At 49.0% G+C, this 27,779-nt stretch overlaps 3 protein-coding genes across 7 annotated transcripts; 1 reads left to right on the forward strand and 2 right to left on the reverse strand.

Moving 5' to 3' along the window:
* Positions 1-7,616: 7,616 nt before the first annotated feature.
* Positions 7,617-10,445, reverse strand: MRPL46 (mitochondrial ribosomal protein L46). 2 transcript variants are annotated; one of them, XM_061568992.1, is made up of 3 exons: positions 9,685-10,445; positions 8,998-9,165; positions 7,617-8,486 (listed from the first exon to the last, which is right to left on the reverse strand). In XM_061568992.1, exons 1-3 carry the CDS (start codon positions 10,253-10,255, stop codon positions 8,197-8,199), a joined length of 1,029 nt encoding a protein of 342 aa, XP_061424976.1. In that variant the 5' UTR covers positions 10,256-10,445; the 3' UTR covers positions 7,617-8,196. The 2 variants fall into 2 exon arrangements, with proteins under 2 accessions (XP_061424976.1, XP_061424900.1); XM_061568916.1 differs by having other exon boundaries at positions 8,998-9,171; positions 9,685-10,313.
* Positions 10,446-11,804: 1,359 nt separating this feature from the next.
* On the forward strand, positions 11,805-17,632 carry MRPS11 (mitochondrial ribosomal protein S11). Its single transcript, XM_061575966.1, has 6 exons — positions 11,805-12,008; positions 12,823-12,906; positions 13,499-13,597; positions 14,426-14,555; positions 16,334-16,399; positions 17,175-17,632. Exons 1-6 carry the CDS (start codon positions 11,932-11,934, stop codon positions 17,280-17,282), a joined length of 564 nt encoding a protein of 187 aa, XP_061431950.1. The 5' UTR covers positions 11,805-11,931; the 3' UTR covers positions 17,283-17,632.
* A 170-nt stretch (positions 17,633-17,802) lies between these two features.
* On the reverse strand, positions 17,803-26,643 carry DET1 (DET1 partner of COP1 E3 ubiquitin ligase). 4 transcript variants are annotated; one of them, XM_061562356.1, is made up of 9 exons: positions 26,463-26,643; positions 25,024-25,998; positions 23,978-24,277; positions 23,320-23,532; positions 22,473-22,605; positions 21,662-21,903; positions 20,747-20,937; positions 19,171-19,362; positions 17,803-19,022 (listed from the first exon to the last, which is right to left on the reverse strand). In XM_061562356.1, exons 2-9 carry the CDS (start codon positions 25,291-25,293, stop codon positions 18,770-18,772), a joined length of 1,794 nt encoding a protein of 597 aa, XP_061418340.1. In that variant the 5' UTR covers positions 25,294-25,998; positions 26,463-26,643; the 3' UTR covers positions 17,803-18,769. The 4 variants fall into 4 exon arrangements, with proteins under 4 accessions (XP_061418340.1, XP_061418132.1, XP_061418252.1 ...); XM_061562148.1 differs by having other exon boundaries at positions 20,747-20,940; XM_061562268.1 differs by lacking the exon at positions 26,463-26,643 and adding an exon at positions 26,264-26,398 and having other exon boundaries at positions 20,747-20,940.
* Between the last annotated feature and the right edge of the window lie 1,136 nt (positions 26,644-27,779).

Genomic DNA, 27,779 nt, shown 5'->3' on the forward strand with positions numbered 1-27,779 from the left:
TTATTATAATAATAGATTTATAAGGGCACGGGGTGACCAATGAGGTCTGAATTTGGTTTGTAATAAGTAGGGCACTGATAAGGAGTTGACAGGTATTAATCCGAAATGTAGAAATCATATATTTTGATTCATATTTGCTTAATTTTGGGTGGGATCGTTTGGGTATGTCACATTTAAACTATAACCCAACACCACCCGACAGAACAAATGAAATCGAGTTGTCACGTTGCGAAAATATGCCCTAATTGATTTGGTTTCTCAGCAAAACTAAAATGTTGAAAAGCTGAGCTTTCATTTTTAAATCCTTTATATTAAGTTCGCTTGCTTGTTTGCTTGCTTGCGTGCTTGCTTGCTTACGACCGTGCAAATCTTTCGGTCGTTTTTTAACCCACTTCCCGTGATCCAATCGAGCTGACATTTTGCACACAGACTCGTTGTGCGAGACAATTAATTTTGGTGAAATTTTTTTTCAAAAATGTTACACTGTTTAGGGAATTTTTTATTTATTTAATTACCAATTGCTTAATGCTGCCAGACAATCATCTGACCCATAGGTGGCAGCCATCTCAAGCCAGAGGACGAGAGGACTCTAGCCGCCACGCATATAAAGGATTTATAGTGAAAAACTTTGTTTTTACGGGTTATACTTATTTCTACGTGATTTCATTAGATTTGTCCGGTGGTGGAGGGGTATAGTCACCAAATATAAACTCATGAATTTGGTATTTTTTGAAACTCTAATCTCGTTGCAAAAATAATAACTCACAGACATCGTCAATCTGCTGGATGAGGGGCCCTCCCCACGCCATAAGGCTACAAAACACATCTAAATACCGAATCTGTAAAATATAACTCATCAAATTAATATTACTTAGGCAGTGATTGTTTAATGGGTACTGGTATCGTATCAAATTTGCGTTGCACTCAGAACCCATATCGTCGAGAGAAGGCCCTGGCCTCCAAACATCTGGCAGTGTCTCTGAATATTGATATTCAGTGTCTTTGAGACATTTTCAGTGTCTCTGAGACACTGAATATCGGAACAGGTCACACACACACAGAGTCATGTTGGCCTTGAATCAATGCTGCTGAGAAAGCATGCAACTCCCCGAAAGAAGACCGTGCAGCTGATGGATACGCATACCTGTCAACCCCTTATCAGTTGACCAACCTTATTATAGACCAATTCAGATCCTTATTGGTCACCCGGTGTCTTTAAAAATCTCAACGTTTATCCTACAAAGTCCCATCACAAGGGAGAAACACTATGTATTTATTTTTTTGCTGTATAGACCTGAAAACTCAATTTACCTGTACAAGAATACGGATAAACCGTATGGGTTGACACGGTATGGATACGTGAGCAGATAATGCTCATGAAGTTGCAGATTTTTAAAAAATTTCAAACAGATGCCTCATGCCCCACTGAAGATGGCTACAGCGAAGGCTTCAGGTTCTGCTAATGACGTCACCGCCGCTTGACGTTGCTTTAATCGTGTGTACAGCCAAAATCCACTTTTTTGTTGTAACAATACGATAAAAAAAATGTTTTTACTCAAAAGGAATGTCACCGGATGCGCAAACAAAACTGGATTCGATATTTCCGCATCAGAACTTGGGAGGCTAACCGGAAGTGGCCAGACCGCCATCTTACGTAGGGGGAGATGCGGACGGAAGCACGTGCCGAGTGGGGGTCTACAGGCACAATCACAATGATATCAATACAGCCTACAGGCACAATGATAATCCCAGCAATACAGCCTACAGGCACAATCATAGCCATACAGCCTACAGGAACCATCATAGCAATACAGCCTACAGGCACCATCATAATCACAGCAATACAGTCTACAGGCATCATCAGCAATACAGCCTACAGGCACCTTCATAATCACAGCAATACAGCCTACAGGCACCATCATAATCACAGCAATACAGCCCGCAGGCACCATCATAATAATAGCAATACAGCCTACAGGCACCTTCATAATAATAGCAATACAGCCTACAGGCACAATCATAATAATAGCAATGCAGCCTACAGGCACAATCATAATAATACAGCCTAGCCTACAGGCACAATGATAATCATAGCAATACAGACTACAGGCACCATCACAGCAATACAGCCTACAGGCACCATCACAGCAATACAGCCTACAGGCACAATGATAATCTCAGCAATACAGCCTACAGGCACAATGATAATCTCAGCAATACAGCCTACAGGCACACTGATAATCTCAGCAATACAGCCTACAGGCACACTGATAATCTCAGCAATACAGCCTACAGACACAATGATAATCTCAGCAATACAGCCTACAGGCACACTGATAATCTCAGCAATACAGCCTACAGGCACTATGATAATCTCAGCAATACAGCCTACAGGCACTATGATAATCTCAGCAATACAGCCTACAGGCACAATGATAATCTCAGCAATACAGCCTACAGGCACACTGATAATCTCAGCAATACAGCCTACAGGCACTATGATAATCTCAGCAATACAGCCTACAGGCACTATGATAATCTCAGCAATACAGCCTACAGGCACAATGATAATCTCAGCAATACAGCATACAGGCACACTGATAATCTCAGCAATACAGCCTACAGGCACACTGATAATCTCAGCAATACAGCCTACAGGCACAATGATAATCTCAGCAATACAGCCTACAGGCACAATGATAATCACAGCAATACAGCCTACAGGCACACTGATAATCACAGCAATACAGCCTACAGGCACACTGATAATCACAGCAATACAGCCTACAGGCACACTGATAATCACAGCAATACAGCCTACAGGCACAATGATAATCTCAGCAATACAGCCTACAGACACAATGATAATCTCAGCAATACAGCCTACAGACACAATGATAATCTCAGCAATACAGCCTACAGGCACAATCACAATCATAGCAATACAGCCTACAGACACAATCATAGCAATACAGCCTACAGACACAATGATAATCTCAGCAATACAGCCTACAGACACAATGATAATCTCAGCAATACAGCCTACAGGCACAATCACAATCATAGCAATACAGCCTACAGACACAATCATAGCAATACAGCCTACAGGCACCATCATAATAATAGCAATACAGCCTACAGGCACAATGATAATCCCAGCAATACAGCCTACAGGCACAATCACAATCATAGCAATACAGCCTACAGACACAATCATAGCAATACAGCCTACAGGCACCATCATAATAATAGCAATACAGCCTACAGGCACAATGATAATCCCAGCAATACAGCCTACAGGCACAATCACAATCATAGCAATACAGCCTACAGACACAATCATAGCAATACAGCCTCCAGGCACCATCATAATAATAGCAATACAGCCTACAGGCACAATGATAATCTGAGCAATACAGCCTACAGGCACAATCACAATCATAGCAATACAGCCTACAGGCACAATGATAATCCCAGCAATACAGCCTACAGGCACAATCATAATCAGCAATACAGCCTACAGGCACAATCATAATAATACAGCCTACAGGCACAATGATAATCCCAGCAATACAGCCTACAGGCACAATCATAATCACAGCAATACAGCCTACAGGCACAATCATAATAATACAGCCTACAGGCACCATCATAATCATAGCAATACAGCCTACGAGCACCATCATAATAATAGCAATACAGCCTACGGAATCCGATGAACTACAAAGCTCTATATCACAGATGTACTGTATAAGCGGATTAGAACGTTACAACAGTAAAAAAAACATTAATGTAGTGCAAAGTATAAGAAAGGTAAACAACTCACCCAAACACATGCAAATAAAACTAAACCATCCCCATCCTACCAAAGCCTACTGAGGTATTCACTTATTTTCAAAAGCGACCTGGCCACAAATGATAACTCAGCAAAGCGGCTCATCATGTGGACATTTATAACAGCAAAACAAGGCCGTAATAAAAAAAAATTACTCAAAATGTCCCCCCCAATATATTGCTATATAATAGGTTTCTGTTAATATGATTGTGGTTATGGTTGTACTTTAATGTAATCCCTAATCTCTGCCATTACATACAATGAAACAAGAAAAGAAAAAAACAGAGCAATGTAATACAATACACTATTAGACATTATTGTAAAACATAAATAAAAAGTCCATCACATGTGTTAGTGAATTTATAAATATTTTAGGCAGGAAATGGCAGGAAGTGAGTTTTAAAATTAATATTTGTTTCTGGGAGGGGGGGGGGGGACCCCCTGCTAGGTTTGGTCCCCCCCCAATGTTGACTCCATGGCTACGGTCTTGCAGCAAAATAATCTAAATAGTGTAAATACAGGCTTCATTTTGTCAGACGAACAGTGAAATTACATTTTAGACCATCGGTTTCAGATTTACATCTCGCCCTCCGCTCCGACGCATCCCTTATCTGAGTACCATTCACTTTTTGTCGTTCTCTGGTCTGACACTGATAAGACAGGGCCATAAAGAAGGCCGTCTCTGTTGTAGGACAATCAGTAAAAAAAAAAAACAATGCATATATTATCGGAGCAAGTTGGTTAGCGTGTTCACCATAAGTACTCTGTGTGTGGTTAATGCAGACTTGATTCCTTGCAAAAGGTTTCGACTTTGGTGTTTGAACATCTTGACACCTGTTTTATTGACAGAAAGGGTAGCACCTATTTTTATACTGGTAGGAACCCACTGGTTACACCAGCCCACAGGGGATTATTGTGTCCGTCCGTCCGTCGTGCAGGGAGGGGCTGGGTGGGGAGGGTGGGCAGGGGCTGGGTGGGCAGGGGCTGGGTGGGGAGGGTCGGGCTGGGTGGGGGGTGGGGCTGGGTGGGGGGTGGGGCTGGGTGGGGAGGGGCTGGTCACCCCGTGGTGCCCTTATAAAACTCAACGTTTAACCTACTCATTCCGGCTTGTGCCCGCCCTCACAGTCGGGCATATTTGCGGAATACACCACGCCGCCGTTGACCCTGGCCATTGACCGAGCAACCCAACGTTCCTACCAGCGTAGGATTTCGCGACCAATATAATCGATAATTATCGATTGTAAATGTTGTGGATTTGCTCTCCAACACACCGGTGTGCTGTACGAGTAACACATTGGCACGTTCTGTTTACGTGACAACCCTTACTAATTGGCTGTCGGGTGGTGGCGGGTTTAAAGACACATTTATGTTTACGCGACCTAACCCAAAAAACCTGTACTATGCTTATTTTTTCATACTCGAGGGCAGTGTCGGCTCGTGACATTTCCACTAAGCGGGGCTGTTGTGAGTGACCTCTGAAAATGCGGTGTTCTAATATATAAAAAAACCTCGTCATGTTATTGGCCTTCCCGTTGAAGTGATATAGCTGCCTTATCTACCCACGGTAGGCATTTATAAACAACTAGCGGGAAGTAGCCGGCGTTTCCCGGGCAAAAAGACACACACACATCGACTTACACACAGACATCGACCCACAAACACATCGACTTCCACACACACGTAGACTTACACAGACACATCGACCTACACACACACAAATAGGGCCCGACATTGATATTATACTTTCCTATATTAGAACTGCTTTTTGTGTTGTTTGTTGTCCTTTTCCCACACTTCCGATTAGCTCAGTTGGCTATGTAAAGGTGCGAAAGACGCTCAACATACATACAGGAAAAAAAAGCTTCGCTGGCACACACGTGCGTGGTGACATTGTGCGTGTGTGAAGTAGGGTCAAGCCACCGATAACTGACGTGGTATGGAGCCATTCATACAGCTGTGGATTGAAACGGCTTAAAATTATTTTAATCTGGATACCCTCCCATTGTTACGATCTTAAATACACTTGATATATAAAGGTAAAGACTGAAAACCTTGTCTGGAACACAATAAAAATGTTAAACCCTTAACCCAGAAACGAGCCACCGCGTGTTAATATTTTTCATAATGGTCCTTTAAATAAAGGGTTTGGTTTTGTGCGAGAGGAATCCAGGACAGCCACACTAAAATGGGGCGACACTGAGCACTCCTGGCCACCTCGCAGCCGAAGGCGACAGCATCCCGAATTCCAAGTCTCAAACTCGAGCACTGACCAGGTTTCATCATCTTAGCTTCGAAAATCTAACGAGATCGGCCAATTTATAACAACTTTTTAGTGTAAACATACAGTAAAAACGTTTAAAACAAGACACACAAGATAGAAAACGCAACACAACAAAATAATGAAAGACACTAGCAAGTGTTATTTATTTTTCATCGTTTAGAAACAAAAATGACATTTCATGTAATTTACCCAGAAAAACTTCAGAGTAAATAATCCTGGTCATGGGGGGGTCATGCTTTTAGAGGTTTGCCCAATTGGCCACAGTGTGTATTTCTGTTAGGGCTGTGTGGAGCGGTGGGGCAGCGGTTAGGCAACTGGCTTGAGTTCAATTCCTGGCCATGGCTAACATCAGTAGTGATATATAAACCAGTAGAGCCCCCACTCCTTTCAGCAACCTGTAGTCCCTTGTATATCTCTCGTCTCAAAACACATTCCTGCGGAGGGAGCTGGTAGGAACGTTGGGTTGCTCGGTCAATGGTTAGGGTCAACGGCGGCGTGGTGTATTCCACAAATATGCCCGACTGAGGGCGGGCACAAGCCGGCGTGAGTAGGTTAAACGTTGAGTTTTATAAGGGCACCACGGGGTGACCAGCCCCTCCCCACCCAGCCCCACCCCTCCCACCCTCCCCCACCCAGCCCCTCCCTACCCAGCCCCTCCCTGCACGACGGACGGATACAATAATCCCGTGGGCTGTTGGAACCAGTGGGTTCCTACCAGTATAACCTGAATCTCTCTTTGCCTCGGTGAGCCATATTTCTGTGGGTCATAGCTCGGTGTGCTTCGAGAATAGCCTTCTGGCTCATGGGCTGCCAGTTGAAAAACCTTGAATTGAAAATCCAGGCTCAAAGCAAGAATATATAGACTTCATTTCTAATTTTTCCATTAAAAGTGCGCTGGGTTGGTTTAGTTGCTGCCGGTTTTTGCTACCAGCAGGCGGATTGTGTTGAAAGACGGTCGAAAGTATGGCTCTGCATAAGCAAATGTGACAATTTCATTTTTACTTAACTGGGAATACCATATGTACTGTTACTACTCTTGGGCCCCGAATCGTGACAACCAAATCGTGGTTATCGGTGGGAAGCAATTGCTATACGCAGGGATTATTTTACCACCCAATATTTTCCGGGTCACTGGTAGACCATAGTAGGTGGCACATGACAAGTAGCCACAGCCATAGCAAGAAGTATAATGGATGTGGTATGTCAGCTACAAATATATTTTTTGGGCCGCTGAACCACAGAGAACCAGCTGAAATTAAGCCCTGCGTACAAAGCCTCATTGGAAGATATATTGTGGGGTGTACATACGTGATGAGATTCACGCCTGTGTGGGTTTTCACGGATTGTGCTGTACAGTTCTACGATGTTTTCAGGTTGTACTGCGATGTTCAGCGTGATGCCAAATGTTTTGCTCCACGTGCTGGGAGTTTTTAGTTCTTGGAAAAGCTCTCAGCACATGGTGCAAAAAACTTCAGCATCAAGGATAATAATAAAAAAAAATTCAAGTATAGTGGCTTTATGGTCTCGGCCCAGTTCTCCAATGACTGTGATTTGGCTGAATTTAAGCTCTGACAATTAAACCATATAATGGATTGTAAAAGCAACAACATTAACCGGCGATGACCCATTCTTGGGTTGTCAGCTCCATTTCCAACCTGCTTCCTGCATACAACGCAGTCATTTGTGAAGACACTGGTGGACCATGAACTGCATCAGAATATTAACAGGCCGCTGCAAACATTTTCATTCATGTAAAGTTAAAGACAAGTCACAGTGCGACTGTGGCCATGTAACCCAAACTATGGACCATGACATAACCACTGTCATCTGCGCTCCTCCAAGAAGGAATTGCAAAACTATGCCAACTGTCTCCTGAAGCCCTCTTGTGGCTAGCAGGCCTCGATGCAGGCATTTAGCTCCTGGACATGTTTCCACATGCAAGAATATAATAGAATTCGGTGAATGTTGTCTGCAACCACGTGCTTGCAGTTCCTAAACAAGTTCCTCGTACGCAGAGCCAAAGGCCGGAGATCACGCTGAACAACACGTGGTACAACCAGAAAACACACACGGGAGACATTCACTCTGCCGGCCCGTGCGTCTCAACGTCCATGATGAAGCTCTCGACGGCCTTCAGGTACGCAGGCTTCAGGTAGTCCTTCAGCTCGCGCCGCGTCACCCAGACGTGGCGCGGCCCCGCGGTGGCACCAGCATCAGCGACAGTGCCAGTGACATCACCGCCCAGCAGCACTGCCTTGAAGAAGAACACTTTGGCTCCAATGGCGCTGGGCTGACGCATGGCGACCGGGAACTTGTAGCGGTAGAACCCAAACGGTGCGTTTCCCATGAACTTAGCTTGCAGCCCAGAACCTGCGCCGCCACACATGGTCGTCATTAGCATCATCAACCATGGTCAATCCCGTTTCGAGATAAAAGCCTTCCCAAGCGATCGACATCTTTCATAGCCTTGAGACGTAACAATTCGCCTCGCACATTATAACAAGCCGATTTCATCACTCGCGGGCACGTTAAGTAGTATGGTTGTAGTGCAGCAGTGCTATGGTGATGGTGCGATGATGCCGTCGTGATGTGGTGGGCACAGTGAAGAATATGCAAGCGGTGCTATGATGATGGTGCGATGATGCTGCCGTGATGTGGTGGCGCAGTGAAGAATATGCAAGCGCTACAGCGGGCAGCTAGCTGTCACCCTCATCCCTCTAACAAGCTGATTTCATCACTCGTGGGCACGTTCAGTAATATGGTTGTAGTGCAGCGGTGCTATGATGATGGTGCAATGATGCTGCCGTGATGTGGTGGCGCAGTGAAGAATATGCGAGCGCTACAGCGGGCAGCTAGCTGCCCCCTCATCCCTCTATCTCACCCGCAGCGTCTCCGAGTGCTCTCTCAGCTGTGTCGCGTAGCGTCTCGCCCTCGTTCCACGCCACCTGCGGCAGGAGCCACACGTCCTCCTGACCCAGTCGCTGTTGCACTATCAGCACAAGCTTGTCGTCCAGGCGCCGCTCCAGCGATGTGCGGTCGTCACGAGTGTCTGCGTCTGCCCGTGGGGACACACACGCCCTGACCATTATAACATTAACCGTTATTACGTCTTACGGGAATAAACTACAGGAAATGTCAGAAGACATATAATAAAAAGTAGTGAATTATGTTTTGTATTACTAATTTTCTGCCCATTATACCAACTTAAATGACTAACATTTGTGCGGACAGGCCACCGCACGGTGAGTATTGGTTCTTAAATCATACGCTGTGCACGGCTCCTTTTCACATATTACACGGATGCACATTTAGGCATCGTTAACATTGGTGATAATCGCATACACAAAACCCGAAAATAATCATTAGGTTTTCATCACACATAGAAACGGCTTTCCAAAGTTCAACCCTGTACATGCATATATGTACCAAGACGCTGAAAAAGTAACGTGCTGCTTAGAGACTTGAATGAAAGAATGGGGTGGCAGGGGGTGGTGTTAAGTGAAATTGAGACGAAAGCTCAGGATCGGACAAGGCAGGGGGAGTTAGAGCCACTGAGCGGAGGGACTACCAGTGACTCTGGATCCGGGCTGGAACTGCTTGAGCCTCTGCTCGTACATGTCCTCCTTATCTTCGGCAGTCACGATGCCGGGCCGATCATCCTCGTCGTCCGAGTCCAACTCCTCGTTAGCCTGGCGCATCTGAATCCTCGCCGCATCCTCCACCAGCTGGATCTCGTGGTCGGACAGCGCGCTTCTCTCCAGCTCAATCTGCTGCACCAGCTCCCCGAACAGTTTCTCCTCCGCGCTCAGCTCTTGAGAAAGGCGCGGGTAGCGCTCCACGCACGCGGCCGCGAACAGCTTCCATTGCGGCGTCCCCGACGTCTCGGGACTCTGCGGCCTAGCGCCTCCCCGCCGTGAAATGCCACTCTTTCCCGCGGAGCCGCTAGGCGAGGCCGGTCCCGGTAGCCGAGCCCCACCGTGCACGGCGGCGCCCGCCGCGTAGGGACGCGACAGCGGCGGCAATAGCAGCCGGGACGAGGCGAGAGCGAGGCTCGGCCTCTGAGCTCGAGGCCACAGAGACGCGTAGCCCGCAGCGGACGATGACAGCCGTCGGGCTAGTGTGGTCAAGGGCGCCGCCATTGCTTGTGGCACCTGAGCACGCTGTTGCGGGGCGGCGATGACGATGCTCGTGACGCAATGAGGGCCGCGTGCAACACGGACGCCATCTTACGTAGGGGAGCGGTCGTATTGCATTGGGGCGGCGTCGGTTGCGTTGGGTGCGGGAATCTCTCCCCACGTAAGATGGCAGCCGCGGGCGTCTCGGAGTGTTGCGCCACGTTGGGAGGAATCCGATGAGCCCCCCAGGTTGACGGAACACAGCAAAACGACACCAACTCTTCTGCTGGAGCCCTCTCTCGCCCTGGTTTAACAGACCTCGACATTGGCACCGAGCTCATGAACACGTTGCTGCAGACATCATGCAACAAAATGCAACGCTGCCTTCAAAGCACAAATGTTAGGCAGATGTCCCGTCTGCATAGCAGATGAGTCATAAGGGCCATTGTCCAAAACCTCTGCTTTTGTTTCCTTTGAATGTGTTATTGACAAATGTGTTGTTGTGCTTTTATTTTTCCATAAGAGGCGGCTTTCCCATACACCGACATTCGCCACGAAGTGGCGGTGACGTCACCACGGCGCTTGTGCCAGGCTAGGTGCACGTTAAGGCCGATGCACCACCTGTGCCCCCCGACTCTGCCAACTTGCTGAGTTTTATCCGCCCGGCTCTCCGCTCGTTGTTGTGAGCGTCGTTACTCGGCCCTCCGTTGTTGCTGGAGGGCGCCTGCCCATAAACACCAAAATTCACCACTAAGTGACGGAGACGTCACCACGGCGCCTGTGCCAGGCTAGGTGCACTTTGAGGACACGTGAAGTGTCGAAGGCTCGCTGACAGGAGGTCTCGGGACAGACCCAGCAGGTGCCATGAGTTGGCTGACTGAGATGATTGGTAGATGCATCCCACTCTGCCAACTTGTTATATTTTATCGACCCAGCGCTCCACGCGTTGTTGTGAGCGTCGCTCCTCCGCCCTTCGTTGTCGTTGGAGGGCGACTGCCCTTATAAACCGACGGCACTCTGGACGAGTCGACTATTGGTGGTGGGGGGGTGTTTAGAAATGTTAAAGTCTAATAGTAAACAAATAATACAGTGAATCTAAGTGTGACGTTGTACTCTGCGAAACTATAATTGCTTTATGTAAACAATTGTATTATATAAACAAATCAAATAAAAACTTATCGTGACAACTTCACAAAAGTTGTATCTTTTTTTTTATTCCTGTCTGTAAAGTCACGTAGGTAAAATAATAATAAAATAATAAGAAATGAATGAAAATAACTAAATATAGTTATTAACTAAATATAGTTATTTTCATTAATAATAAATGAATGAAATTAACTAAATACTGTCTAGTTATTTTCATTTATTATTATTATATTATTATAACTAAATTGAGTAATTTTCATTTATTATTATTTTATTATTATAACTAAATTTAGTTATTTTCAGTTATTATTATTTTATTATTACAGTATATTTTTTTTACCTACGTGACTTTACCGAAAAAGTATGAATCCTTGCAGTCGCGAAAGCTTCAAATCTGGAATTATCCCTATCCGACTTGGTACATTCCTCGCCCGGGGGAGGTCACAAGGCGTGTGACACTGAACAGCGTGCAACCCCCAAAACCATTCACCAAACCAACAATCAAACCTGAGCCTGTCACAGAGGCACTCTCTCGCCGAATAAACAACGCCGACATGTTCACGCTGAGGAACTCCCTGCTCTGCTGCCGTCAATTGTCACGCACATGGCGCCTGCCCGCGCCCTTGACCCGGTAGGTCCCCTGTTTCCTAGCCGCTCTACCGACAAGCCTGAGCTAGGCCGCCCGCAGAGTGGGGCCGTGGCCTTCTCGGCGGTTGGAGCTCGACCCGAGTCTCCGGTGTTTTAAGTGTTTGTGAGATGTATTGAATTAAACGCCCCCCACCATCCCAGTCATGAGGTCCCGCCGCAGAGATGGAGCGCTGAAATCAGATCGACAGGCTTCGCGAGAGGCTGGCGGCGGACTCGTTGGAGGCTTTCATCCAGCAGTGGATTGACTACAGCTGATGACGATTAGGGACTGTGGGTGATGGAGCTTTGCCCACAAGGCCATCATTATAATTCATATCTTGGGGGGGGGGGGGGGACACCTCCCCCCCAATATTCAAATATGCCCAAAATGCCCCCCCCCCCACACAATATATTGCTATAAAAAATTGCTATGCTATGTAAATAATAACAATTTGCTAAACCTTGGCCACAATATCTGGAATTCATATAAATCAATGCATATATTTCTGTTTACATGATTGTGGTTATGGTTGTACTTTATTAATCCCTAATCTATGCCATTACATACAATGAAACAAGAAAAGGTAAAAAAAAAACAGCAATGTAATACAATACACTATTAGACATTATTGTAAAAAATAAATAAAAAGTCCATCCTATGTGTTAGTGAATTTTTAAATATTTTAGGCAGGAAATGGCAGGAAATTCGTTTTAAAATTTTGATTTTTTTTTTTTCTGGGGGGGGAGGGGCCCCAGACCCCCTGGAAGGTTTGGTCCAGCCCAATGTTGACTCCATGGCTACGGCCTTGTTTGCCCAGGTGCCCCGCAGTGGCTGCAAGTATCCACACGAGTGGACGGGCGGAGGATCCGGAGACGACAGAGAGCGCAACCTCTGAATACAGGTGAGGAGTTTGTGTCAAGGCGTTCAGTCACTTCCTGCTCGCTCTTCTATCGCTACTACCGTGGTTACCCTTCCCGTAAACTTCACTCCGACCATATAGGCCCTTAACAAACACTGAGACGTGCAACCGTATATAGAGCACAGCCGCCTGAATTTGAAATCCTGATGTTCAATTTGGGGTGGATTTGATAGAATTCAACGTATAATGGTTACTGTTTCCCGTGACCTTCACTCGTTGATTTCGCAAATCGTCAAGTTATGTATTCAACTAAAATACCCGTGTGAGTGTGAATATAACTCACCAATTATAAGTTGTTGGGGGGAAGTGGTGGCACAGTGGTTCGCACATTGCCCTATGAGCATGGTCACCCGAGTTCGATTCCTGGCCACGGACAACATCACTATCGGGTGATGTCTAAACAATTCCTGGGCATCCACTCCCCTCATCACCTCCTACTGACCGGCATATTGACGTATGGACAAACGAGGCTATTCCCTCGTCCTGCAGTTGGCTGGCAAAAAGGCTGCATACGTCCATTTAAAAATGACATTGCTGTTGTGTTGTTTGGTGCTCGTGCCTTGCACTCCGGCAGCATCTTTGCACCGTTGCCCGATCAGGAAGTGCAGCCGACATGGGCAGGGAAGAAGTACAACGACCTCCACATCGCGCACGTCAAGGCCACGCACAACAAGTGAGACACGCATCCGGCGGTTCCACCACCGCTCGCCTGCCAAACAACGCAGACCCTCCTGGGCGTGCGTTTCACGTTTATTTAGTTTAGCCAGTCGAGAACTCGAGAAACAATGGTAATATTGACTCAAAGCTTTCGTGACTGCAGGAATTCATATTCTTTTTGGTTCTTTCGGTAAAGCCACGTAGATAGAAAAAATAAATATATCACGACGTTTCGTTCGCCACGCAAGCAGTCACGAAAGCTTTAAGTCAAGATCTTACTAATCGGCTTTGTCGGGTGGTGGCCGATTTAACGAACATTTATATCTATGCTGTCTAACCAAAAGAAATTCCTATGGATGATAGTCTTATTTTCAAGTGACCTCGAGTGTGGTGTAGCGTATGTTGGTGCGGTGTGTTGTGTGTGGCGTATGTGTATGATGCATGTGATGTGTTTCAAATTAGTTTTAACCAGGTGAGAACTTCAAGAGACCACGATAGTCTCATAAGCAAGACTGACCTGTGGCATTAATCTGTCAGGTAGAGACCATTGACGTGACTTTACCGAAAGAACCAAGAAGATGAATCCCTGCAGTCACGAAAGCTTTAAATCGAAATTTAGACCATTAATTATGTATTATCCCAATAGAGTAATTTGTCAAATTAGTGTGCTGTATCATGTGTATGTAGTGTATGTGTGGGTATATGTGCAGTAGGTGGCACAATCCATTTCAAACTCAGCAACTCGGGTTTGATTCCCGAACACAGCTAACATTGCTGGTCTTATCAAAACCCGTCCCTGGGGCAACTCGGCCTTAAGTAAATCGCTGTTGTGGTGTGTGATCAGCACACACATACAGATCATGGAGAGCAGTGGCGTGTCTCTGGTGAGGACGTCGTGTGGTACGGAGGGCTTCAAGAACTGCAAGAAAGGGACGACTATTGCGGCGCAGACCGCTGCCATCGCTGCCGCCAACGTAAGGGCAACCGCGCCCACCGCCACGGGTTACACAACGATTCAGAGATGGCTCATGACGGCCATGTCGGTGACACTAAGCTGGCATCGCAGAGATCGCGAGTTCAACAGTTGGAAGCTCGATGGAGGGGATAGCACTGCCAAGTTGGCACTGCCGAAATGCTGGGGTTTAAATCGAGTTCTCCGGTGTAGCGAGTCGATGGCTTCAACTTGCTCACCAGTGCACAAAATACCACCGTTTTTTATCACGGTAAATTTTGGTTTGCACGTGATTTGTTACTAAATTCCAGCTCCACCATTTAAATAGCAAGTTTGAATGTGATGTGACAGTGTCATAGCAGAGAGTGTTGAAAGGTGAAGGTTGTGGAAGGATTACACAGGTCAACACACGTTTTCTGGCATAAGGTATTCCAATGGTTTCAATGTAGTTTTGGGGTGCTGATTCCAAATCTGGCATCAGTTTTTGTCTATCACATCAGGTTTTTGAGATATCAAATATTGCATTTTCAATAAAAACTGCAGAAGAAAAATATTAAATAAATGTGGATATCTACATAAAATATTATAAACACACTATCCTAATCACGTTCCTTCGGAGTGGGCAGGTAGGAACTTGGTTGGACAGCGCATTCGTGCACGACAGACAGACAAATAATCCCTGGTTGGCAGTGTGGAACCTGTTGTTCCTACCTGTATGTATAAAAGATAACTTGACTTTAGGTAGCCAGGCAGACAGCCCCCTTAACTATCGCCCCCCCCCCTCCCTTAGGCCCCTCCCCCCTTAGGCCCCTCCCCTGACCCCCCCTCCCCCATATCTTCAGGCCCCTCCCCCCATATCTTCAAGCCCCTCCCCTGACCCCCCCCCCCCCCTTCCTTAGGCCCCTCCCCTGACCCTCCTCCCTTAGGCACCTCCCCTCTCCGGACCCGGCAGTAGGTCTCCACCAATCAAAGAGCTGTTTGTAAGGTCTCCACCAATCAAAGAGCTGTGTGTATTATATATTTATTTATGCACGACAGACAGACAGTCAGACAGACAGCTAAATAATCCCTGGTAGGCAGTGTGGAACATTGTTCCTCCCTGTAAAATACAGCACCATATTTTAACACTAAAGCAGTCACTGACTCGCAACAACTTGCAATCATAAGTGACAGAGTTAATTTCGGGTAAAATCAATGAAAATGGGGTATGCCGATAGCATGAAAAATTAACCCGTAAAAACAAAGTTTTTCACTATATATGCGTGGCGGCTAGAGTCCTCTCGTCCTCTGGCTTGAGATGGCTGCCACCTATGGGTCAGATGATTGCCTGCCACCATTAAGCAATTGGTAATTAAATATAATTTATTTTTTCCTAAAAAGTGTAACATTTTGGAAAAAAAATTTCACGAAAATAAATTGTCACGCACAACGAGTCTGTGTGCAAAATGTCAGCTCGATTGGATCACGGGAAGTGGGTTAAAAAACGACCGAAAGATTTGTACGGTCGTAAGCGCGCAAGCAAGCAAGTAAACTTAATATACAGGATTTAAAAATGAGATGTGATAGAGCAAATCTGAGATCAGATTTGAATCAGCACCCTGAAATTAGTCTAAAACAGCTGCAAAAGTCCAGGCCAGAATTTGTTTTTTGTTGACCAGTGTTATTCATCTCATGTATTGGCACTGGTAGTACAATTGGAATAAATTGTGGCCTGGCCTGGTGGACGCCCGCCATTACTGGCAGACTTTTGCCGGGTTTTCGAGGAACTCTGCTCGTCTTGTTGTTTGCCCCCCTGCGCAGAAGGTGATGAGGAAGGGCGTGGGCTTCGTGCGAGTGGTGGTGAAAGGCCTGGGACCCGGGCGCCAGGTGAGGGACACTTAACGCCACTCCTTACAGACAATACCAATAAATAATCCACCAATGGATGGAGACCTTTTCCCCCACGCCATGTCAGTCTTGAGGGTTTCTTTTGTTTGTTTTAATCATACTTGGCCACACTGATCAGTGCAAGTTGCCGAAGGCGGGGAATTAGGGGCAGCAATTATTCCGGTCTCACTTGCCCACTGATGTTAGCCAATGCTGAGAATCTAACTCTGGTTGCTGGGTTCGGAGCGCTACCAGCTTGCCACTGCTCCATCCCCATGGAAAATAACACTACTGGCAGAAATAACACCTCCTGCAGCTGCCATTTCCACACCGCAGCTGCTGCCGTGATCCTTACCATGCCTCAACTCCTGACTCAATTGTTACAACATCCCTCTCTCCTCAAGCATCCCAGTTGATCCAAACAATGCACGAAAGTATACTAATAGGGTTTTTCCCCTTTTTTCTGGCAACAAAACTGACACCTTTTGCAAGGAATCATGCTTACATTAACCACAATACTTGCAGTCAAATGCAAACAAAAAACAATACTCTGATAATTTATGCATTGTCTTTGAAACTGATTGGTCCACACCAGAGACAGCTTTTTTTAGAGCCTAGTCTCATATGGTGTTCGACCAGATGACGCCAAAAGGCGTCATCAAAAGGGGAAAAACCCTATTAGTATATTTTGGTACTGGCAAAGGAGGTCCCATGATGTTAATGCACGAAAGGTTTTTTTTTACGTAAAAATTAACTCGGTTTTCTTTTGCTGCAGGCGGCGATCAAGGGTCTGACGATGGGAGGTCTGGAAGTAGTCTCCATCACCGACACCACCCCCATCCCCCATAATGGGTGTCGTCCACGCAAAGCCAGGCGCCTCTGAGGCTGGCAGCCGCCACCACCACCTCTCTGCTCAGCCACCCCTGCCGTACCCCACAACCGCTTGCGAAGACTTTTGTTAGGATGTGCGATGTTCCGGTTGTGCTCTAGCACTAGTTGTCTCGTCACAAGGTGAAGAAGTGAATCTGTCTGGGATTCTCACGGCCGTCAGAGACTTCACGGCTACAGAAGAAGATGTCACCGCGGGGTTCGGCAATAACCGTCGCTCACTCACATACAACACCACACACGGACTCTTCACGCTCTGTAAAGAACGTTCACCACCACTTGAAAGTAAAATACATTTATTATAAGAGATGGAATATCCCAAATGCAATAAAAACCCAAATGTTGTACGAGTGTTTCATGTTTTTAATTGCTCACCAAATCACCTGGAATGCTTCCAATCTCGTCAGATCTCAGAAACCAAGCAGAGCCTGCATAATGCTTAGATTGACTACCCTGCATAAAAAGGGTGTTATATACGCTGCTGCACGCCGATGCTGTCAGCAAGAGGCAATATCCATTGTAATGATAGTGGCTGTACACGGCATTGTATTGTGCAGATAACCCTCCACTTTGTAAGTGAAAGGCTGCTTAATTGTGGTCTAAAAGATATAAAACTCATGAACTCCCCATGTTCTCGCTAAAACCGAGGCCATGTTTTCCAGTCCATTGTGGCAGGTGTCACGAAATTTTCCCAAATCTGCACGCAATCGCGCTAAGGCAATGGAAACCTTGATTCCGTCAAAAATGGAGTTTAAAATGTAAATTTTTTACATCCACACCGTAGGTGCACTGCTTGTACAAATGTTTGCGGTTGATGGAACAAAGCAATAATGCACCCACCAAAGACACACATGGTACCCTCTGTATACACCCACAACGTTATTCCACGTGAAATTTTAAAGAAAAAACACCAATAAAACTTGAAATAATGAATACCTGCACTTGCCCCATTTTCATGTTCACACTGCGAGTCCAATAAAAATTTATTAGAAAAAATAAAACACCGCTCGCATCTGCGGCGTCGATTCCATTTTGATGACTGTACGTAACTCTGTGATTCGTACAGAGTAGGTGACGGCTGCCAAGACCATCGCTCTGTAGCGGGAACATGATACGTCACGACCCCCTCAGGTGATGGAACAATAAGGGTGAGGCCTTGTCGATGAACCAGAGACGGCGGTGACATATCCTACTTGATGCCCGGCCAGATGTCAATTCCAATGGGAATTGACTTTACAACATCCGCTTCCACAGTTTCTTCCATTCGCTTTTATCAGTTTTTTTTGTAACTGCTCCGACATTGTTGCCCGATAAAGGTCCAACCTTGCTGATGGACAAATTCCACCAGCAGCTCGACGCTTCTCCTGAGCTTCTGCGAGACACTTTTGGGCGACGATCAAACCCAATCCTTGAACGTTGAACAATTTCGCGTTTTCAGCTTCCCTTGAAATGTTGCCAGTTTTTGTTCAATTTTATTGTTGATTACCTCCCGGCTCCGGCGCTAGTGCCCGGCCGCGCTGGCGCAGCCCCCGCCGCCACCAGCTCCTTGGTGCACACGTGCCGCATGTGGAAGTTGACAACGTACTCGGCGTTGGTGCGCTGCACCGAGATGGCGAAGGGCTCGGACGGGTGGAAGGTGAACGCCACGAGGCGGCGCGCCGACGGAGGGACGGGGCGTCCCAGCATCCCCGCCTGAATCTTGAACTTGAGCAGGCCGGAGTCGCGAGCGTAAAACCTGGGACGAAAGACAAAACGATAAAAAGCCCATCGCGGGATTTCCCCGTAAGGCTCCCACCGTTACCCAGCAGAGTTGATGCAGCGTCTAGAAGTCGCGGATGCAGATCGGCACTGAAGCGTGACCCTGGGGGCACAAAGCTCCTCACCGTATCGGGTGGTCTCCGCAGGCCTTGGGCCGCTCCATGACCGAGACCCACTTGTCGTCGTAGCTGAAGAGCGACAGGTCGAGGTACGGGCTGCTGCTGTAGGACTGCGCGCTGATGGGCAGTTGAGCCAGCAGCCTCTTCACCGCCTCCGTGTTGCCGCCGTACTTGGCGTTGATGATCGTGTGCTTGAACCTGCCGCACGAGACGCGAGGGTCGCGTGACATCGCCGGGTCGTCGAGGCAGGAGCCTCCCGAGAGGGGCATTGAGATTCGGCAAATGAGCGTGCGGAGCGATTGCTTGCGGGCGAATTTGTTCAAAGGTGCATTAACTTGTGGGGAGTGTTTAAGCGTTTCAGAATCGCATTCATGTGGTGTTATGGTTTGTACTGTAACGTTCTTCTCATCTTATCTAAACGAAATTGACAACGGCACAACATATGAATGTAATGGTGGAGATGAAATGAATAAAATAGATAAAGTGCTTGATGTTCTAAAAGATGGAGGTCATAAGAATTAGACGTCACTGTGTTGAAATACCCTGCCATGGGTTTGGCCTCAGTCACAATTATGGGTTAAAACTAGTTTAATTATCAACTTAATGTTTCCTCACGTTTTCCAATGCTATCTCAAATGTGCGATTGGTGCCATCGCAAGATGAAGAATCCATTCGGATCTCTGGCAGAGGAGCAGCAACCCTTTGTGTTATAGAATGGCCCGCAGATGCGGATACCACAGAGCTACCTCTGAGATCCTATCAAGGGATCTCTGGTCCACATTCTAGGGGGTGGGCACTTTCCACTTTCCCATCCCTCCTGCCCATGAAAATAACGTTTGTCACACGACAATCAAACCAATATATTTTTTGTCAGAGCTGGAATTCAGCCAAATTAAGTGCAAAACCAATTTGAAAGTGAAGACTTTTTTTCATGCAGTCATCGTGACCGGGCTGAGACCATCAACTTGAGAACCTTATTTAACCTCATGCAGCTGAAACCTCGAATCAAACCAAGACTTCTGACCCACCTGCCTAGGACTTAACGATATTTTACAAACAGGACAATGTGATTATCATGGACCTTATATTGTAGGATACATCGCTGCATTGAGGAACCAACATGTGTGCAGTGTTATTTAGTTCGCATGTTTCAATTTAGTTAAGGGTCTGGTTTCTGACAACCTGTGGAATTCAAGTTGGGTTACAACAGTGTGTGACATCACCTAATAGTCTACCTGACTAAGGCAGGCACACATTGAGTCAAACAGTCTTCATTATCAAAAGTTTGGCGTGAACGGCATGCAATCTTTCCCAAGCCAATATTATTGGGCCAGCCGATCAATTATATATTATTGGCCGGCCAGTCGGTAAAACTCGCGATAAATCAAGACAGCCAATTACCTCTGTCGGTCTTCCTCAGTGCACTGCATTCTCTAACCGCGTTACTAAATCATTTTGTGTGCGTCTTTATTCATTCCAAGTCATCGTCGCGCTCCGCTCGTTGTTCACGGTCATCGTTGATGATAACGCAACACCCGACGCTCGAGTGAAGCGAGTGAACGCTGCGAAAGGGTCATCGCACCTGCGCTGGATCTGCCGCGCGTGGTTGTTGCTGGAGGCGGAGCAGGGGAACTGCGCGGCGTCGCTGTGCAGAGTTGCGTTGCGGAAGAGGTCGCAGAAGTTCTCGAACAAATCCAGGAGCTCCTCGGATGTGTTCTCAAACACCGCCAGCACCTCGGTGCTCACCATATTGTACACCACGAAGAACGACGGCTGCTGTCCCCGGTGCGAGGGTGGAGTGCGAGAGCGTGTGTGTGCGTGTGCGCGTGTGAGAGTGTACGGGGAGAGGCAGGTTAGGTTGCCCATCCCGGTGGGCCATGCGTGGCGTGGTAAGCGAAGTGTGGGTGGATAGAGGGCGTAGGTCATAATCTCAGACTGCGATCTTTGAAACACACCGCTTTCCCTGAACTAGAACTGTTAAATTTCGATTTAAAGCTTTCGTGACTGCAGGGATTCATCTTCTTGGTTCTTTCGGTAAAGTCACGTAGAAGGGAAGTAATAAAATAATAAAAATAAAAATAAAACATAATAAAACAATTCTCACGAGAATTATTTTATGTTTTATTTTTATTATTTTATTACTTCCCTTCTACGTGACTTTACCGAAAGAACCAAGAAGATAGAACTGTTAACCCTAGACCCACCCCTACACATACCCAGACCTCTTATCCTTAAACTAGCCCCCACACTAACCTGACCCGTAACACGAGCTCTAACCCTACCTCTTAACACTCGCACTGGCCTGACCCTTAACCCTAAAGTTAGCCTACCCCTAACCCTGACACTACCATCATCTTTATCTAAAATTCTATGTCTAACCCTAACACTTAACGCTGACCCCTAACCCTCAACAAATCCCGAACCCACAGCCCTGGCCACACAACCTCTCAACACCCGGCGCTAACCCGACCTCTAGCTCCAACCCGTCCCTCCGCACCTGCGAGGGGTCGGTGACCTTGAGCGTGACGACGTCCTCCCCGGCGTACTTCACCAGCAGGTGGCTCTCGTCCAGCAGCTGCATCTTCCACATGCGCAGGGCGCGCAGCTGGTCGAAGCGCTGGAAGAAGCGGCGCCGCGCCGTCGCGTCGCCCTCCCTCTCGGCGCGCCGCCACAGGTGCACGAGCAGACGGTGCTTCAGCGAGTTGATGGTGGGCTCGCAGAACGCGCGCAGGCCGCCCACTTAAGGGGAGGGGGCGGCGGTGGGTGGGGGTAGGGGGTTGGGGGTAACGGCACAGGCGCCAGCGTGGATTTAATCGGACCGATGGTTTTAGGGTCGTCGCGGCGTCGTACGCGTGGGGTCGTGCGTTGTGCGAGCATCGGGTTTGCACGAAGCCGTTTGAGAATCACGCGCTCACGTGGGTTGACCCGTAGGATGACGGCGGAAAACGAAGGAGGCAGAACGAATGAGATGGCGCAGACCAGGCGAACGGTACAGACAGGACAGGGCAGACAACGGACAATCGAGGTAACGAGGCAGGACGGTCGACCAACAGCACAGACGGAACACACGGTGCAAATGATGCTTTGAGAAACAGATGATACGATCGATTATCGTGGATCTTATATCGTACAATGTGTCGTAGTTTTGCAGAAAAGACAGACCGGCAGAGACGCTGATATAGACAGATAGGCCTCGAGGCATACAGGCAGGCAGAGATACAGAGAGACAGACAGAAAGGCCACCAGAGAGACACGATAATCGTGGGTATGATATCATAGGATAAGCCGTAGTGTCATCGCGAGCTCACCGGCTGCGCCGTTTGCGTTGCCGCTGCCCCCCGGGTGGGTGCACGGATACACAGCGCCCAGGGTCAAGAGGTCATCCTCGTAGCAGAAGCGGCCGATGGAGCGGACGTCGATGAACGTCCCCTCGCTCGTCACCTGAGCACAGGGGCCGGAAAAGAGATGGGAGATGTCTGAAGTTATACAGAGATAGATATAGGTGAGTACCGATACAGATAGAAGGGCAGAGGTATAAATAAACAATCAGAGATACAGATAGACTAAAGGAAGAGATAGAGAAACAAGCATTGAATCAGACAGCAGACAAGCAGAGATTTTTGTTAATTTTACGCGTGTTTGCCCAGGACTCTGTCAGGAAGTTCCTGCCAAGTTTTCGCAGTGGGGGGGTGCAGGCGATGTTAAGGGTTGAGAGATAAAATAAGACACACACGGATAAAAACAGACAGAAGCAGAGATACAGACAGGCAGAAAGAGCAACTCGGTGGGTGAGCGAGCGAGCGAGTGAGCGAGCAGGCAGGCTGATGAGTGGGGGTTGACCAGGTGAACGAGTAAGCAAACGAGCAGGTGAGTGAACGAGTGATCGATCCAAGAAGCAAAGTGGGCGAGCAAGCGACCAGGCAGGTTGACGAGTAGGTGTTGACCAGGTGAATAAGTAAGCGAGCAAGCAGGTGAGAAACCGAGCTATCGATCTAAGGAGCGAGTGGGTGGATGGGCAAGCGAGTGACCTGGAAAGTGGATGAGTGGGGGTTGACCAGTTGAACGAGTAAGCGAGCAGGTGAGCGACTGAGCCATCGGAACGAGTGAGCGAGCGAGTGAGCGAGCGAGCGGGCGGGCGGCAACGCTGCATGGCACCTGGAAGACGTGAATGGTCTGCTGCTGCACGGAGAGCACGGCAAGGATGTTGCGGTAGAGGTAGAGGCCCTGGTTGTGCGACAGGAAGATCTTGTCGCACTTGAAGTGGCGCGAGTCGCAGAGGCGGCCCGTGTGCAGGTCCACGATGTGCAGCGAGTAATCCTCGAGTGGAGAGCGAGGGTTCGGCGTCACCGACTCGTTGTTGCGATAAACCTAGCGGAGAAAGTGGGGGGGGGGGGGGTCGTGCGTGGGGAGTGGGTGGGGAGTAAAATAGAAACGATAACAATAACCGCTCCGCTCACCACCCAGCCCACCACCACACTCACCACCACACTCACCACCACGCTCACCACCACGCTCACCACCACGCTCACCACCACGCTCACCACCACGCTCACCACCACGCTCACCGCCACGCTCACCGCCCTGATCACCGCCCTGCTCACCGCCCTGCTCACCAACCACGCTCACCACCACCTCTCACCACCCTGCTCACTACCCTGCTCACCACCACCACCACCACGCCCAACACCACGCTCACCACTCCCGACTCAGCAGACCACCACGTTCACCACCTCGCGCACCGCCACGTTCACCGCCACGTTCACCGCCACGCTCACCAACCACGCTCACCAACCCAGGACCTGCCTCGTCTCACCTCGTAGAACATGGGCTGCTGATCGTCGGGGTGGTATGCCGCCGAGCCCACCACCACGTGGCGGCAGTCGTCGGTGAAGAGGCTACACTCGCGGTTCAGGTGCTCGCCCGGTGGTGCCGCCGCCGTCACGTGCGCCAGCTCGAAGAAGCGCTCAAACAGGCGGCTGCACACGGCCGCGGCGCGGGGGTCGGGAGCCGGCCCGCCGGGGGAACCGGCGGCGTCGGCGCCGGCGGAAGAGCCGGCGCCGCTGCCGTTCACCAGAACGTCTCCGTCAAAGTCCTGCAGGAGGTCCTCGGCCGCCTGTTGCGCAGAAGCCGTTCAAGCGAAATGTCGATGACGCTCGATCCTCGATTATCCCGGCAAACGCGGAGGAAGAAGGAAGAGGTGGCCAGAATAAAACAAAAAACAAGGAGTGCCCACATGATATGTAAAATAGTTGGACACTGCTGCTGCAACGGTTGACGCACTAGAAACTAGAGGTGCCTCTGTCCACCCAGTAGTGTAAATAGGTTCACCCAATTTAAAGCTTTCGTGACCGCAGGGATTCATATTCTTGGTTCTTTCGTTAAAGTCACGTAGAAGGGAAATAATAGACGTAATGAGGCAGGACGTGACTTTACCAAAAGAACCAAGAATCCATATTCTTGGTTTTTTCGGTAAAGTCAAGTAGGTAAAGAAACGTCGTGATTAAAATGTATTTATTTTCGTTAATTTTTTTTTTCTTTACCTACGTGACTTTACTGAAAGAACCAAGAATATGGAGCCTTGCAGTCACGAAAACTTCAAATCTAGAAAGAACCAAGAATATAGGTTCACCCAGTTGGTGGAACGTCAGGTCGTGTGCGCATGGGGGGGGAGAACTAGACCCTCTTCCAAGACATCTGGCCTAGAGGGTATATTTGGCGACTCTTCAACAGCAGCCAGACGTCTTGCAAGAGGTGGGGACTACCCAAGCACGGAGACGTGCCGGTTGACCTAGAACGTACGGACAAGCCGCCTGTACACACGGAAAACCGACATCTCCACCGCGCCCGAGCCTCGGTCACCTGGCAGCCCCGGTAGCGGTAGATCTCCAGCGACGTCTGGTCGGCGGAGAAGGCCACAAAGTAGCGCCCGTCGGGGGAGAACTTGCGCAGGAAGCACGGCGGCTTCTCCACGTTCACCACCGTGAAGTTGGGCAGCACGTTCTGGTGAAGGCGGCGCACGCCGTACCACTGGGCGCCCGGCGGGCCCGAGCTCACCCGCCGCCCGTCCAGCCGGTGCACCACGTTCTGGCTGTCGATGCGGCGCGGCCGCAGCGCGTGTTGCTCGCTCATCACCGCCACGCCGATCTGCCGCTGCCGGCGGAGGGGCGGGCGGAACAACGGGCCGATGGGTGGACGGAGAGAGGAGCGGAGAGGTGGAGAGGCTGCGGAGGGGGTAGGGGTAGTGTGGTGGAGAAGCAGGAGGCGAGGCGGAGAGGCGAATGCGTATGTGGAGTGACAGATTAAGAGGTGGGTGGTGATGTGAGCGGACGGGTGAATGGATGGGCAGGTAGGGGGTGAGCAGTGAGGCGAAAGGTTGCGTGGATAGATGGGCAGAGAAGAAGATGCAGAGGTGAACGGTGAAGTGGTGGCGTTGGCAGAGAGGTGAAGTTGGCAAGGGAGGAGAACCAGGCGGGGAGATGGGTGGTGAGGAGAGACGAATGGTGAGATGGACAGGTGGAGAGGCGGAGAGGTGAGATGGATGGAGTGGTGGGTGGTGAAGCGGATGGAGAGGTGAGTGGACAGGTAAGCATACAGGTAGGCAGACAGGTAGGCTGACAGGTGGGCGGAGAGCCCAGTAGATCAGTGCCAAGCCAGGCAGAGAGGTGGAGGGATGGGAGAGGTGCAGAGACGCCAGAGAGTTGGGTGGACCGAGGGATGGGAGGAGGGTGTCGGGGCTGTGGTGGTGGTGGTGGCGTCCTCTCGTCCTGGCGCTGTGGTGCAGCCGTCCTGGGCTCACGGCAGCCACAGCTGAGCCGTAACGAAGCTCACCGACTCCTGGAAGTGGAGGAAGTGTCTATGAGGCAGGACAAGTCGTGCTGGGAACACACGAGCCGGTTAGTGCTGTGGGTTTCTGAGTGAGGGTTAATGAGGATGTCACGGCTTGAGGTTATGGCTCCGTGGTATGGGACAGTAAAGTTGCCACAATTATGGCAGCTGCCCGATTGACGACGGCCGTGTAGGGTGGAGGAGGGTTTACGACACACGACCACAAAACATAAAAACCGCAATCATGAATCCGCAGTGATATCTATTGTTGTACCGTACTACGCCCCCGCGGCCTGCTTCAAACGACCACCACCAGCCGAACCGGCACGCGGCGTCACGAGCTTACCACTGCCCTCTCTTCATCCAGCAGTGGAGTGACACAATAGAGAGGGTGGTGGTGATGATGATGCGGCGTGGGGGGGGCCTGGTGCCTGTCACGTTGTGTGGCGGTTTTGTGTCTCTCTCTCTCTCACCATTGAACTCTGCCCCCTCGCCAGCGCCGCCCTCTTCACGCGACTCGCAGCCCGCAAACTGCGCGCTCACGAACCGGTTAATTAACCGGTTAAATAACCGGTTGCGACTCGGAATGCCCACCCCCCCCAAATCACCACCAGCCAAACCCACGCGGCAACGGCGTCACGGAGCCGTCAGCTGATCGAGGCCCCCCGCCAGAAATCCCCGCGCTGATTGGACGGCGCCCGCGCCAAAGACTCGGCGCGCCCATTGGTCCGCGCGTGCCGCTCGTCCGCTCGGCCAATGGAATCACGCGCCGCCGAGGGTGGGCGGGGCGAGGCGGAAAGGGGGCGGAGTCAACGCGGCCGATCACGTGGTATGGATTCTGAAAGGGGGCGGTGGCTTGCACCCGGAAGACGCCGCCGCCGCGCGCCAATCAAAGCCGGGAGGGGGAGAAGGAAGAAGAAGCGTGCACACGCGTGGGGACCAACACGTGGCCGTCAACTAGAGGTCGCAACCGGGTACCCGATACCCGTACCCTACCCGATACCCGGCTACCCGTACCCGGCCAGGTACCCTGGTTCGGCCGGGTACGGGTAGGCCGTGAGTCACTGGTGAGTCACCGTTTTCTTGGTTCTTTCGGTAAAGTCACGTAGAAGGGAAGTAATAAAATAATAAAAATAAAACATAAAATAATTCTCACGACGTTTCGTCTACAACGGCTGCTTGCGTTGTAGCCGAAACGTCGTGAGAATTATTTTATTATGTTTTATTTTTATTATTTTATTACTTCCCTTCTACGTGACTTTACCGAAAGAACCAAGAAGATGAATCCCTGCAGTCACGAAAGCTTTAAATCGAAAAAAGAGTAACCGTTTGTCACTCATTTCGGGTAGGTGCGGCCGGGTACGGGTAAGGAATCAAAACCCGTTTGCGACCTCTGCCGTCAACCTCGCACGGGTGATAGCTCGTATTATTGTACGGGGAAATTGAGTTTTCGGGGGTGGTGGGTGTGGTGTCTATTTGTTTGTGTTTCTGTCCTTGTGAAGGTGACATTGTAGGATGAACGTTTGAGATTTAGGGCCGTCCATAAATGACGTAACGCGATTTTGGCCGATTTTTTACCCTTGTCACACGGCGTCACAAAAAGTCAGACCCCCCTCAAGCATGACGTCACAAAGCTCTGCCCCCCCCCCAAACCATATTTCCATTTTGAAAAGAAAACATGCTTCAAATCACTTTAAACTATTGTCATTGTAGTGCGTATTTAATGTGGCGCTGCACTCTGATGTTGTAGGAGAAAACACGTATAAAAAATTAGGCGTTGGAAAGCTGAA

This window comes from Lethenteron reissneri, chromosome 1 (assembly GCF_015708825.2).
Source record: "Lethenteron reissneri isolate LAM-NWPU_2019-01 chromosome 1, ASM1570882v1, whole genome shotgun sequence".
Classification (NCBI taxonomy): Eukaryota; Metazoa; Chordata; class Hyperoartia; order Petromyzontiformes; family Petromyzontidae; genus Lethenteron; species Lethenteron reissneri.